Source organism: Thamnophis elegans, chromosome 3 (assembly GCF_009769535.1).
Source record: "Thamnophis elegans isolate rThaEle1 chromosome 3, rThaEle1.pri, whole genome shotgun sequence".
NCBI classification, from domain to species: domain Eukaryota; kingdom Metazoa; phylum Chordata; class Lepidosauria; order Squamata; family Colubridae; genus Thamnophis; species Thamnophis elegans.
In genome coordinates, this window is record NC_045543.1 from 30,406,535 (window position 1) to 30,421,222 (window position 14,688).

Consider the following 14,688-nt stretch of genomic DNA (forward strand, 5'->3'; position numbering starts at 1 on the left):
ACAAAACACACAACTACAAGGCAGGAGGTATCGCTTTCCCCCTCCGGAAGGGCAGAAGAGCAGAGAACAAGGACTTAGTCGTGCTTCCAAAACATTTGCTTAATTCTTAATTTGAACAATAATCTGTGACTTCTGTCTTGCATAAAATGGTATAGTTGTATATCGATGAAGAGACATTAAGGCTGAAAGAACTAATGCTGATTTCCTCGGAAAATATATTGTATGGGACTTAAAAAAGACTTGATGGATAACTCTGAACTTTTATATAAATTGCTCATGATTTATTTTCTAGGGTGAGGAGGGCAGAGATCGTGGTGTTCCTGGATCGTGGTTCAGGTTGAATGGAGTTGGGAAGTGTGGTGTAGATGGGAGGGTAGTGAAGGTTGAATTAGAGCTTATTTTGAGCCAGAAAGTAAGTTGATTTTTGTATAAACTGTTACTTGAATATAATGTTTGGAAGGATATACCCAGGGAGTTTGCAGGAAGGCGGAGCAAATATGAGAGGAGTACGGATGAAAATAAAATATATATATGGACATGGGTAGAGGCAGGACGAGAAGAGTTGGAAAAGGAAACCGAGAGAAGAATTTGAGATGTGTTTAAATTGCTTTATAGAGAAGGAGGTATAAAAGGGACAAATTAAAGGTTTGGAAATAGACAGATACTTAGATAAAGAGATAAGGCCCCTAGCTAGAGTACAATTTTATTTGATTAACTTATTTGGTTTCAATATAGTTTGAAATCCTGCAAGCAATTAATTAATTGAGATCAGGAATGATGTACATTGTTTAAGTTCTAATAATGATGGGAAGCTGAGCTCAAGGTAGAGAGTTTATTGATTTTTCCCTTTTTTTTGTTTTTTTTTATTCCTTTCTTTTTTCCTTTCTCTTTTATCTTTTAATTTTTAATCTATTTGGTTCTAATATACTCTAGACTGTGTTTGATAAAAAGCTATGCCGGGTATGGGATCTGGGAAGTCGGAAGGGGGTAGGGAGGGGGGCTTACAGGGGGGAGGGGGGAGGGGGGAATATAGTTTCAATTTCCAAAACAATAAGAACGCACTTGTATACTGTTGCTCCTTTTTCTTTTTTTTTCTTTTCCTTTTATTTTCTTTTTTTTTCTTTTCTTTCAATTTTAGTATAAAATACAAATTGAATAGATTAATAGTAGAAGTACACCGAAGTGAGGAGTAGAGGGAAAGAAGAGGGAGGAGTAGAGAGGGAGTGAGAGGGGAATGTAAGGAGGGTGAGATGGAGGGAAGGGGAGAAAGGAATGTTTGAGGGGGAGGGGAAGTAGAAGAGGGGAATGTTGGAGGGGAGAAATGAAAGTTGGAGGGGGAGAAGAAAGGATGTATGGAAGGTTGAAGTGTTATGTTGGTTCTCTATGGTGGAATCTTAATTGCACAGTATATAAGTGATTGTATAAAATGAAAATGAAAACGAAATAAAACAGTCTTCAAAGACAAAAATTTTATATTTTTAATATAAAACGGCCCGGGACGCGGGAAAAATTATGAAAAGGCATGCCAGTCCTGCCAGATGCGGGACATCTGGTCACCCTATTCAACTTCCCCTTCCAACCCCGTTTCGGGTACTTGGAGGTTGGCTTGGAAGGATGGATGGGTGGCTTGGAAGGATGGATGGATGGAAGGAAGGATTGGCTTGGAAGGATGGATGGGTGCACTCACCATTGGGTCATCTTCGGCATTTTCCTCCTCCAAGGCCTCCCCATTGGTGGGACTCTTCATCACCTTAGGTTGGGGGGTCCTCTTTCTGAGGCTGTTGGCCCAGATGACTCCTTTCTGACCTGCTGATGAAACAAATGATGACATTTGAACCCCATGCTGTGGCTGCCACCTGCAAGTCCTGGCAGACCCAGATCAGGAACATGGAGGATGGGTGTCAGCACTGGACATATAATGATTATTACAACTATAATCAATCACAGAAAGGAAGCAACTGAAATCTAGCTAAGAACAGAGTAAATTACTGAATGATTTTTACTCTCCCCTTTGTTGAAGACACCACTATTGGTTGGCTTCCCAGAACCAAACAAAACACCATATGGCCAAATGTGATATATGAACCACTTTGTTGATTTGAAGATCTGCCCTTGCATACCAATAAAATTAAACTCCTGGTTTATCAATGTATAAAATTATACATCCAATTTCAATTTCTCCATCAATTAGGAAACCAGTTGCTTTATCTGAGTTGTTTCACAAGTTAAATGGTAAGCAATTATTTTCCTATTCTATCACATTAATGACAGCTTTTAAATAAATTATGACTCCTCCTAGGAAAAGACAGGTGAGGCAGGTGTCTGTAGTTGTTTTGGAAGACCAGGTTGAGACAGGATGTGAACTTGTTGAATCAGTTGGTGAAAAATTGCACATTTGGTCTTACATGCCATCTTGCCATCTGCTGAGAGAGTGTACAGCCGACTTGTCCACTCTTGCTGCAGTTCTGGGCTCTGAAGCTATGACTAGTAGTTCACATTAATGCCAAATACAGGAAAATCAGAGGTCAGAGCAGTTCAAGTGAATAAAAAGGTTTATCAAAAACATAGGTTTTCTTCAAGAATCTGAATTACTAATGGTGAAGGCAAATTGGCAATAGACAATTGGCAATAGACAAGACTCAATGGAATTCAAGGTGCACTGGACTTTTGTGGCCACAAAGGTACTCTAGACTGATGACACATCTGACCCGCCTCTTGAGCCCTGTCTGGCTCCTTCCACAAGAATGATAATAATATTTAAAAAGCAAGATTGAAGTTTCAAAATCCTCTGTTAACAAACTTTTATTGTAATCAACTTGTAGAAAATTTACCACGGCTTCTTACCTATTCCAAATCATTCCAACAGTTAGCATTGATTCATCCTGGATCAAATATCCATTTTTCCTTCTTAATACCACCTCTTATCAATAATTGTCTGGATAAATATAATGTTCAATATCCAAAGTTGATCTATCTTCCCCAAAAAATCCAGATGAAATTGGTTTCCAGTTAAATGTGATAAATCCATTCCTCAATTTTCTTCAATCCTCTCCAGGAAGACTAATTTATCTATTTATCCACTCAGTTTTCTGCTCTTGTAGGCTTGAACATCAGGCAGGCAATAAACTCGGAGAGTTCTAAGTCTGTAGGGTCCATAAGTAGGTGGTTGACTGACCCCTCCTTCCCCCTCCCCATATCTCCTTGGTTTTAATGTCTAATTTTAACTGTTTATGTTTTAATTCTGTATGTCCCTGTAAGCTGCCTAGAGTTACCCTATGACCATGATGGTGAACCTATGGCACGCATGCCAGAGATAGTATGCCAAGCCTTCTCTGTGGGCATGCACGCCATCACCCCAGTTCAGCCAGTTGGCCATTAGGCTTCCAACATGAGCATGTGCTCTGGCCAACTGGTTGTCATGTTTCCAAGGCATGCATGCACGCTGGCCAGCTGGTCATTGGGTTTCCAGGGCTCTGGTGCACGATCACATGTCTTCCGGTTTGGGCACTTTGTCCTATGATAAGAGGGGAGGCCAATAAAGTTTATAAATAAATGAATAATAAAATATTTCTTGACAATGAATCTGTTACTTTCAGATCACATTCCTTTCGTGAATCTGATTTATCTGCATTTACTTGTATCTGAATATTTTCTGAAGCCATCATTTCATTCAACTTTAAAAAAAAAAACTTTCAAGTAGGAATTGCACATTACGGTGTGTTATTTTTTCATACTCCAGCCACTGTAATATGTGTCTGTAATCTGATATCTTATTGTTTTATGTAATTTAGCAATGGTAGATAAGAGAATTCTTTAAACACAGGAAACATGCACGAAATTAATATCCATCAGAATAAGAAAATAGAGAAGCAGGGAAAGTATTTTCTGGATACCTTGATCCAAAATTAAAAGAAAAATTAAAAAACAAGCTCCACACTTTTTGCAAAGTAATAAAATACAAAATCCCTGTAATGAATGTCCAATAAAAATGTAAATCAAGTGAAAACATTTTCATTACCCAGGAACACACTGTGATTTTCTTATGGAAAAATGAAAGTTATTCAGAGCTAGAAAATAGATCAAAGGAAAGAGACAAGCAAACCAGGGTAAAGTCTATCAGGAAGTTACAATAAATCAGCCTTCAATCAGCCAATCAACTTAGTTCTATTAGTCTATTAGTTCCGTTGACAATGTCAGCTTATTCTTATAGCCCAGCATTCTCTGTTTCGGATTACAGGGCTCTCTGATCACACACTTTTGTAATGATGGGTGGGAAGTTAGGTCCTTAAAACATCTTATTGTAACAGTTTAATTTTTTTTCAAGTAACAGCAGAAACAAATTGTAGATAAAAGTTAGATTCCTCTCAAATGGGAAGAACTGGGATTGAACACAGGGACTAGAATGCTGCTGCCCCATTTTACCTGTCATAAGAAATGTAACTGCTTCTCACTCCAAATGATGCTTGACTCTAGTACTACATTGTGTGTAATTAATTCTGGTTTTTAAAGGATGGTTCACAGAATTATTCTTTGACTTTGCTGACAGTAAATTTTAGCTCATAAACCTGTGTTCTCTTGCTATCTTCTATGCAGAGTGTAGTTTCTATGATAAATGCTATTTATAAGCAATTTTATCCCCAATCTTAAGGTCATGAAGAACAGGTTTAATTCTGGGATTCTTTCACAATTCTGTTTTAATTTATTGCTCATGACCAGGAAAACCATTTGACCCAGCAAGAATTTTGAAAGCTGCAGCTACCAATATCATAGTTTCTTTTTTACTTGGCAAGAGATTTGAATATGAAGATGCTACACTGCTAAGATTACTGGAATTAGTTGAAGAAAATTTACACCTTTTAGGAACCCCTTCGGTGTTGGTAATGTAATCTTTCATATGAAATAAACTTCAACCCTACAGTTTATTAAGGTTTAATTTGTGAGATTTGGTTCTTAATTAATTAGAAAACTTGATTTATCATACCACATATTTCATAGTTGTTGATAATGATGATGATTTTGAAGACTATGGAACAAACCTATTTGGATAAAAATGCTTTGAGATGTCTACCATAAAATATATTCATAGTATTCCACTCTGTTAATTTGCTATCTCTCTTATTATTCTATACTGTTTCAGATATATAATGTGTTTCCCAAGTTGGGATTCCTTTTGGATGGTCCTAAAAAAATAATGAAAAACCGAAAAGAGTATCATGAGTTCATACAGGCCACATTCCTTGAAAATCTCAAACAGTTTGATGAAAATAATCAGAGGACATTTATTGATGCATTTCTTGTTCGGCAGAAAAAGGTAATAAAGCATTTCAAGTATGCAAGGAATTGTAGCTGATGTTTTTTCTTTCACATGTTTTAAAAATATTCTGGCTGGTACAACAATACATGCAGCTGGGGAAAATCCTTGCTTTAGAAATGTCCAGGAAAACAGTTCCCTGGAGTGAAAGCAAGGCTTGAGTATAGTTTGGAATTTGTGTAATCTCATTCTCAGGTTCTGTAGGGATATAAACTTGAAACAAAAATAATAAAAATTAATAACCTACACCAACCAAGACACTATTAAACAGCTAAGGCTGGTTAAAAAGGTGATCATGTTTTAAAAAAATTGAAACAACATTCAAGACCCCCTCCAAGATATAAGATTTCTCATTCTTTGGTAGCTCCACCTCTTCCTGAATTCTTGAGAGGTTTCTCTTAGCAAGACTTCTTGCAGCATTCTTGATGGCCAACAGATTCATTCCTTGTGTTATGTCTTTATTCCTTGCATAACTGTTAAAGCTACTACAATAACTGGAATTTTTCCCTGTAAAAAGTAACACTTTTGTTGTTTTTTTAGCAGTTGAGTGAAGCTATCACATGCGGGTCTCGCTTAATAGCCACTTTTCTCAATGTCTAATTGTGGTCATTAGTCAAGGATTACCTTTAGTACGAAAATCCATGGAAAAGTGAAGGTGAGCTCTGAAATCTGAAATGTTTCTTCTTCATGTGACTTAAAATTAGATCACTCTTCATGAAAGAAAGCATTGACTAAGCATTGAGAAGAAGTGACAGAGAGAGGTGGGGAAAGTTAATCACAATTTTTCTCCATACTCATTCCTGGTTCTTCCATTGTCACCATTCACTGAAAATCAACGTGCAACAGTTACTCAGTCTATGCGCTTCCATACACAGCCATGGTAGAAGGATGTCCTGAGTTCATGTATTCTGATATATATTTCTGCTCTTTCTGTGGCAATTAATCCTAATTTTAATTCCCCTGCATACATTGATAAATGCCAATCCACAAGATCAAGCTGTCTTCATTTAAATCAAGTTCCTTTCCCATTTTCTCTTAAATTCCAAAACAGGAAACATTTTAATTTTTCTTTATTTCAATTCATTTAATAATTCATAGGCTTTACCATATGTTTCTCATTATCACAAGTTTTAAGAAATGCCTACAAAATAAAAATGCCATAAACAGATGTGTCCATAAACCCTAGTATCCATCATCTTTTTGGTCAATCAAGATCTTGGCATAATTCTTTCTGGCAGGATATGAGTGTTAACGCTCCCTGCTAATCATAGAACACAAAACCTGCCACTCATTTTAGCCAGCATGCCACAAACACAACCAAAGGTTAGTTTTGCTGCATATAGGATCTAAAAATATAATCTCCGATTTAAAGTTTACTTTGCAAGCCACTCCACTATAGTCTGCAACTCAATACAGATAATCCTTGATTTATGACAACAATTCAGCCTGGAATTTCTGTTACTGAGCAATGGTTGTAAACCACAACCGAATTGCTTAGTGATGGAAATCCATGCATTTCCAATTGCCATTGTTAACTGAATTGCAATGGTTGTTAATAGAGGACTTCTTCACAACTGCCTAGGGCTTCCTACAGCCAAAACCAGGGGAGAAACCGACAGGAAGTTGCCATCCCAGGAGTGATTGCTGCCAGATGGGGAGAGACTGAGGGTGTCCATGGGATTTTGAGGTGCTCAAGGTTGCAAGGGAGGGGGCAGTTGAGGCTTGGGAAGGAGTGTGGTGTTGTGCAGAGGGGCAAGTGGAAAGACTTACCCCAGAAAATCCCTGCTGCCCCCCCTATCTTTATGGAGGAAACAGCAAGGAAGATTGCAAAAGGCACACACGTAATCACAGTCACTGAACTATAGTAAGTGCTAGATGGCTGCCAAGCACCCAAAGCAGGATCATGTAATTGTGGGAACTCCAAGAATTGGTTGCAAAGAGGTGGCACAATTTGATTCCTATCATTTTAACTTGAAATGCTGTTGCAAGGAATGGTCATAAGTTAAAGGCTATTTGAAGAAGGTATATACGTGACATATTCAGGATGCTTATATTTCGTTTTCGTTTCTTTAATAAGGCTTTCTATAAGCATAAATCTCGAGTCTAGATTTAATCATGCTCAATAAATTGCTGTAAATATATTGATAGCCTTTCCCCCCTCATTATAAATAATAATCCTTACAAATAAGCAACACGCTGTCCTCCAGTTTTTGTGAAATAAAACTCTCACAGTCTTCTGACAAGAGGTGATATTCAGCCAGTTCGCACCAGTTTCCCTGAACCGGTGGCAGACATTTTGCACAGTCTGGTGAATTAGTAACAATGGCCAGCTGGGCATACCCTCAAACCAGTCTCCCTGCCGCTGGTCACTCCGTCCGCCCAGTCTCCGCTGGCTTGCGCCACCTCTTTGCATACTGGCTCTCAAAGAGGCTGGTGGCTGGCCGCAGGCCACTGAAAAGTCCTCCAACTGGTGAAAAAGCAGCTGCCCTCACAACCATCTTCTTCTCGCATTCACGTCCCATTGCCTTGCAAGACTTGGTCACTATTAATATATAGTTTGATAGCCCACTGTAGATATTAATCCTGATATTTATTACAGATAAGCTAAACACAGTTCCAGTTTTTGTAAACTACAACTCTTGCAATCTCCTGATACTGGAAATTTGGAGGCCACTGTAACATCTGTTCATGTATGTAGATTATAGGCATATATTGAATGTCCTTGATATCTTTTCTTTATACTCTTCAGGAGAATAAGAAGTCAACAAATAGCTATTTCCATAATGATAATCTTATAAGTGTTGTGGATAACCTATTTATTGCTGGCATGGATACAACTTCAAACACTTTGTACTGGACCTTACTCCTAATGATGAAGTATCCAGAGGTTCAAAGTAAGCATTTTTAATTTGATTGATTTTCAATACAAGTATAAAATTACCTGCCAAATAACACGGGGGATGAGACGTGGTGGCTCAGTAGCTAAGATTCTGAGATTGTCAATCAGAAAGGTCGGCAGTTCAGTGGTTCAAATTCCGATGATCCTGCAATGGAGTGAGCTCCAGTTACTTGTCTCAGCTTCTGCCAACCCAGCAGTCTGAAAGCATGTAAAAATGCAAGTAGAAAAATAGGAACCACCTTTGGTGGGAAGGTAACAGTGTCCCGTGTGTCTTTGATGTTTAGTTATGCTGGCCACATGAAAATGGAGATGTCTTCAGAGAGCGCAGGCTCTTCGACTTTGAAACAGAGATGAGCACCTCCCCCTAGAGTCGGAAACAACTAGCACACATGTGCAAGGGGAACCTTTACCTTTCTAACATGGGGGGGGGGGCAGACTAAGAAGCAAGAATGAGTTGCCCCATCTATTTATATTTGAAGGAATTAATGTGATGGAGAGTGATTATAAGATGTCACCATATGAAGGGTTCACACAAGTACTTTCAGGGATTTCTAGAAGATGTATCAGTCACAGAACATGTGTTATGCTCCTATCACCTCTCATTATTGCTGAATATGAGCTAAGACTGAAGAGAGCTAAGACTTCAATATTTAAAAAACGACTTAGATGAGGGAATACAAGAGGAACTTACCAAATTTGCAGACGATACTAAGCTGACCGGAATAGCCAACATCCTAGAAGATAGGCTCAAGATCCAGATGGATCTTGAACACTGGGCCCTATCTAACAAAATGGAATTCAATGTAGAGAAAAGTAAAGTCCTACACCGGTAAGAAAAATCAAAATATACGCATATAAACTTGCTGAAACCAGGCTTAATTGCAGTGACTGTGAAAGAGATCTTGCAATGTTTGTGGACAATGAGCTAAATATGAGCCAGCAGTGTGCAGTGGCAGCCAAGAAGTCAAATCTATCCTAAATTAACCGAAGGATACAATCAAGATCAAGTGAGGGATTAATACTACTCTATAAACCCTAGTAAGATGAAACCTAGAGTACTGCATCCAGTTTTGGTCACCACACTATAAAAAAGATGTTGAGACTCTAGAAAAAGTGCAGGGGAGAGAAACCAGGATGATTTCTCATATGACGAAAGCATATGAAGAACGGTTACAGGAACTGGGCATGACTAGTCTAGTGAAGAGAAGAATTGGGGGAGACATGACAGCCATCTTCCAATATTTGTGGGGCTGCCACAGAGAGAGGAGGGGGTCCAGCTATATTTCAAAGCACCTGAAGGCCAGACAATTAATAGTGGATGGAAACTGACCAAGGAGAGAGAGATTCAACCTAGAAATAAGGGAGAACTTTCTGACAGTGAGAACAATCAACCAATGGAACAGCTTACCTTCGAAAGTCATGGGAGCTTCATCACTTGAGACTTTCAAGAAGAGATTGGTCTACCATTTGTCAGAAATTGTGTAGGCTCTCCTGTTTGATCAGGGGGTTGGACTAGATGACCTATAAGGTCCCTTCCAACTCTGTTTATCTGTAATCAGAGTTTTCTGCTAAGATTTATACATTCCAAGAAGGACAATATTCCCTTAATTGATTCCTTATATCTCAATAATCATTTCATAATCTCTATACCTTAAAATATAAATAATTAATATAAATAAGTGTTTTTCTGCACAGGCATAATCATAGAATAAGATATATGGTGAATAAAAGGGAAAAAAGTACCAAAATAAAAATTACAAGCATAGATCACAAATGATTATCTTCAGATCTGGACTATAAATGTACTTTGGAATTTTTGCATAAACTCCCATTTAAAGCAAAATTTAAATTATGGAATCATCGTGATGTGATTCTATTCTCCCAGGGAAGGTCCAAGAAGAAATTGCAAAAGAGATTGGGGTTCGTCAGCCAAGGACAGAAGACCGATTCAAAATGCCTTACACCAATGCTGTAATTCATGAAGTTCAAAGGTTTGCTGATATTGCTCCATTCAATGTGCCACATGCAACAACCGTGGACGTAACTTTCAAAGGCTTCTTCATCCCCAAGGTGGTCAATCTAAAATCCCTGCATTGTACAAGATCTAATCTATCATGTATGATGTGGTAAACGAGTCAGTCCTTAAATGAATGGAATGGGCTGAAACAAGTTGATCTACAGTATAGAGCTATAAGGCCACATAGAGCGTTATCCCTTTAGAAAAACACTCATAGATGCATCTCTCAAAGTGCCAGTGGCAAATGTCTTCCTTTGGCATCTGGAATTCCTAAACTGTCCCCACTCTTGATTTATGAAAGATGCTTTCTTCTCTTGTTTTATTCTTTTATTTCTACCTCGTCTTGGTTTATTGCTTTATTTTCCCTCCTTGTCTACCTGCATATAAGCAAACAGGAACCAACCTGAGATCCATTATCTATGAGAATGATATTACATGATCTGTTGTTTAGTCTCGTTAGTCCTCTTTTTCAGCATGATAAAATACAGCTTAAGAGGTATTTAGAATTGGTTCAATGGACAATCTATTAATTTGCTTCATGTTTTAATTTTTTGAACCCGTCTGTTTTTCATGCCCAGTAATTAATTCATTATGCATCTTTGCAATACCATTTTTAAATCATAATTGTATTTGGGCGGGGAGGGAGGGATTGGATGTTGCTCCAGGCCAAATATTTACTTCTCAATAAACAATTTACAAAACAACTATAATAATTTCTATAGCCATGTATTAAATTTACATACTCATTTTCATATAGTTCTTTTTTTAAAATCCATTAAATTTTTAGGGAACATACATATTTCCATTGCTGGGCTCTGTGCTCCATGATGAATCCCAGTGGGAGAAACCTCATGAATTCTATCCTGAGCATTTTCTTGACTCTGAAGGAAATTTTGTGAAGAGAGATGCTTTCATGCCTTTCTCTGCAGGTGAGATTCTCTGATGTCATGGATTATGTTCCATAAAGGCAACTTTTAACACCTTGTTTGAAAAGAAAACAACTGATAAAAGCTTGATCTCAGAGACCTTATTTTGACAAAGGTTGCTCCTCATGGACAACATGTGTGGCCAGGCTCATTGGGGATCTAATATATTGATTCCAGAATCTGCCTGGGCAATCATCAACCCTATGCATGAGTTTGATTTGATTTTTGATTTTGATTTGATTTTTTGATTTTATTAATATTTGTAGGCCGCCCTTTTCCCTGAGGGGACTCAGGGCGGCTCACATAAAATCAGGGGAGGGGAATACAAACATTGACATAGAGACATATTATAAAATAGTAAGCAACATACATTCATCATTCGGGAGGGGCGGCTATCCTTGTCCCCAGGCCTGACGGGCTAGCCAGTTCTTAAGGGCTATGCGGAAGGCCTGGACGGTGGAGAGGGTACGAATCTCCACGGGGAGCTCGTTCCAAAGGGTCGGGGCTACTACTGAGAAGGCCCTCCTCCTTATAGTTGCCAGCCGGCACTGGCTGGCCGATGGAATACGGAGGAGGCCTAATCTATGAGATCTTATTGGTCGCAGGGAGGTAATTGGCAGAAGGCGGTCTCTCAAGAGTTACTGCTACACTGACCTCATCATCTCTGCTTTTTGGCAGTCTAGGATGAATCTTGTCTTTCATCCTTCATGGCTGACAGGGCCTTCAGATGGACACAGATTTTGGGTATTTTTAGCTTTACCCCTTTATTAACTTTTCTTAAGCTTTTATTGTTATAGCAAGGTCTCAGAGCATAAAATACAATAAAGGAAAATGAAATAATATGATAAAAAGAGTGTTAGAGAAAAGGAAATTGGATTAAAATCAAACTAGGGCTACAATTAAACCAGGAATGTCAAATTCAAGGCCCACAGGCAGGATCTGGCCCATGGGGTCCCTAGCTGTAGCATGCGGAGCTGGCCTGGAAACAGCAAAGGACCTGCCCGCAGTGCTTCTCCTAGTGAAAATGGAGCTTGTGTTGTGTGTGCATGCAGCCCCCACCCCACCCCATTTGTGCCAGCAAAACAGAGCTCAGGGGTATGCATGTACTACAATGAAATCTTCATTCACATCCTTTTCAAGAAGTCTTTCTCTGGTGTTTCTCAGTCCAAGAAATAAATTATTTCCAAAGAGAAGAGAATTAGATAAGCAGGTGGGATGCTCATGAGGAACTAATGAAATGTGATACTGAGATACTTAAAAGAGGCCATTGCTCCATTTGTTGTGATTTATTTTCCTTCTTTTTTGACATTATTTTCACATTCAGAACATCTGCTGTCATCTAGTACTCAGTCCATCTCTATTCCATTATTGAATTTTAACTTCTTTCCATCTCTATGATCGTTGTTTTTCAGTGCGCTGATCTCTCCATAGCCATAGGACATTGGAAAAACACGTGAAATAGGTTTTTTTAAAAAAAAAAACCCAATAAACTCTTTGTTTTTGCCATCTATGCTTTCTTCCAGGTCGAAGAATGTGTGCAGGTGAGAACCTGGCCAAAATGGTGCTCTTCCTCTTCTTTACCAGCTTCCTGCAAAGATTTACCTTCCATCCACCCCCAGGAACATCTAAAGAGGGCCTGGATCTCACCCCCATTTTTGGACTTACTGCCTCTCCCATGCCTTTCAAAACCTGTGCTATTTTGCGTTGATCTGAGAGAAACAATAATAACAAGCTGTTGTTTTTTAATGCTTTGAAATGGCCTTTTTTTTTTTGAAAGAGAGGCAATATCTGGCAATCTGATGCCATATGGTCCAGTTTTTAGAAGTTGTTTAATGGCTAAATTCAGTAGTGGGATTTAATTTTTTTTTACCACCAGTTCTGTGGGTGTGGCTTGGTGGGCATGGCTTGGTGGGCATGGCAGGGGAAGGATACTGTAAAAACTCCATTTCCACCCCACTCCAGGGGAAGGATACTGTAAAATCTCCATTCTCTCCCCACTTCAGGGGAAGGATACTGTAAAATCTTCATTCCCTCCCCACTCCAGGGGAAATGTCAGCCTCTGTTATGCTGCTTGCTTTTTGGCTTTGAAATGGGGAGGGAGGGCATGGTATTTGGGTGAGGGAAATAATCTGTACAGGAGGATTGTTAATTGAGAGTTGTTCTCACCATTGTCTGCGCATGTGGCAAGGAGGGGAGTTTCCCGCCAAGGCCAACTGTCCGGCATACCAACCTGATGATTATTTTTGAAGATGTCTCCCACATGACAGCTGTGGAGATATTGGATTGGACTATGGACTGGAGTTACCAGGGGGAGGGGAATGGGTCATGTATTGGTATCTAATGCTTTCGTGCGCTTTTGCTCAGATCCAGCTTTGCTTAGCTTCTATTTACTTATAATCAGTAAAAGTACTCTTAATTCTGCAAAATGGAGTTGAGTGGTTTCTTTCTTGATTACTAAGTGAGACTTGTGACGAGCCGATTGACAGATGATGGAGGCAGTTAGCTTCCTCCCATGGTTGGGGCTTACCAGAGGTTGTGACCTTAAATATATACCTTCTTCCCTGGCTTCAGCTGATAAGGAGGAGACCTGTGGCTTAATGGCTAAGACGTTTGCCTAAGATGCAATACAGCACAGGTTCGAATCCCAGTAAGGGTATGGCTAGCTGATGAGAGCTAAATAGCTTGAAATAGATCTATACTAGTCTCCCTTTATTTATTTATCAGCACAAATTATATATATATATATATATATATATATATATATATATGTGTGTGTGTGTGTGTGTGTGTGTGTGTGTGTGTGTGTGTGTGTAGTATTTTAATAAAGGCAACAATAAAAATATTGGGCTTTCTGTCTGGATGCTTTCTGTCTGGTTCCTCCCATAATTGGGGCATACCAGGGGTTGTGACTTTGCTTGTTTTTTCTAATTTCTGTTTTTCTTTCCTGCACTTTTTCTTTCATATTTTAAATTTTGTTTAACTTTCTGTTTTTGTATTTTATCAATAAGCGGTCTCTCAAATACCTAGGATTTACAGTATGCCATGTAAGGTTTATAGGTCACAACCAGCCCCTGAAATCACAAGCATAAACAAACTGGTAACCAGTTCTACTGGTGGAGGAAGGATGTTTTTGCATCTTGGAGCGAAGGGAAGGGACGCGACAAGCGGGTATGCAACAGCAACCTTTATTGAGAACAGAGTGACTACGATTCAACGTGGTGTGGTTCGCGCCAAACATTTATACCCCCGGGTTTGAACGAGGAGCCAATGGGGCGTCGAGTAGCTCGACCAATCGGGGCGAGGATTGAACCGGCTCCGCCCGGGAACCAATCGGAAAGGGAGTCCTTTATCCCCGCGCTTGTATTTCCCGCGCTAGTATTCAACACCCCTCCCCCCCTAGTCAAAGAGTCCCTTTAGGAAGGGCACACATAGTCTTGTAAGAAGGTGGGACGGCGACGTTCTCGTCCCGACCTTCGTAGCTCCCCGGCGGTTGTCGTCGGGGGGGGAACCGCCGGCGGAGGTGTGTCTGTGGCGG

At 39.4% G+C, this 14,688-nt stretch overlaps 2 protein-coding genes across 2 annotated transcripts in view; one reads left to right on the plus strand and one right to left on the minus strand.

Moving 5' to 3' along the window:
- Positions 1-1,805, minus strand: part of LOC116505681 (cytochrome P450 2K6-like) — a 31,577-nt gene extending 29,772 nt beyond the window's left edge. The window contains exon 1 of the mRNA XM_032213030.1: positions 1,688-1,805. The gene's annotated coding sequence lies outside the window, so the exon portion shown is untranslated. The remainder of the gene's footprint in view (positions 1-1,687) is intronic.
- A 2,460-nt stretch (positions 1,806-4,265) lies between these two features.
- On the plus strand, positions 4,266-12,861 carry LOC116505682 (cytochrome P450 2K6-like). Its single transcript, XM_032213031.1, has 7 exons — positions 4,266-4,269; positions 4,717-4,877; positions 5,138-5,311; positions 8,061-8,205; positions 10,096-10,280; positions 11,015-11,156; positions 12,677-12,861. The coding sequence occupies exons 1-7, from the start codon at positions 4,266-4,268 to the stop codon at positions 12,859-12,861; spliced, it is 996 nt and encodes a 331-aa protein (XP_032068922.1).
- Positions 12,862-14,688: the final 1,827 nt, after the last annotated feature.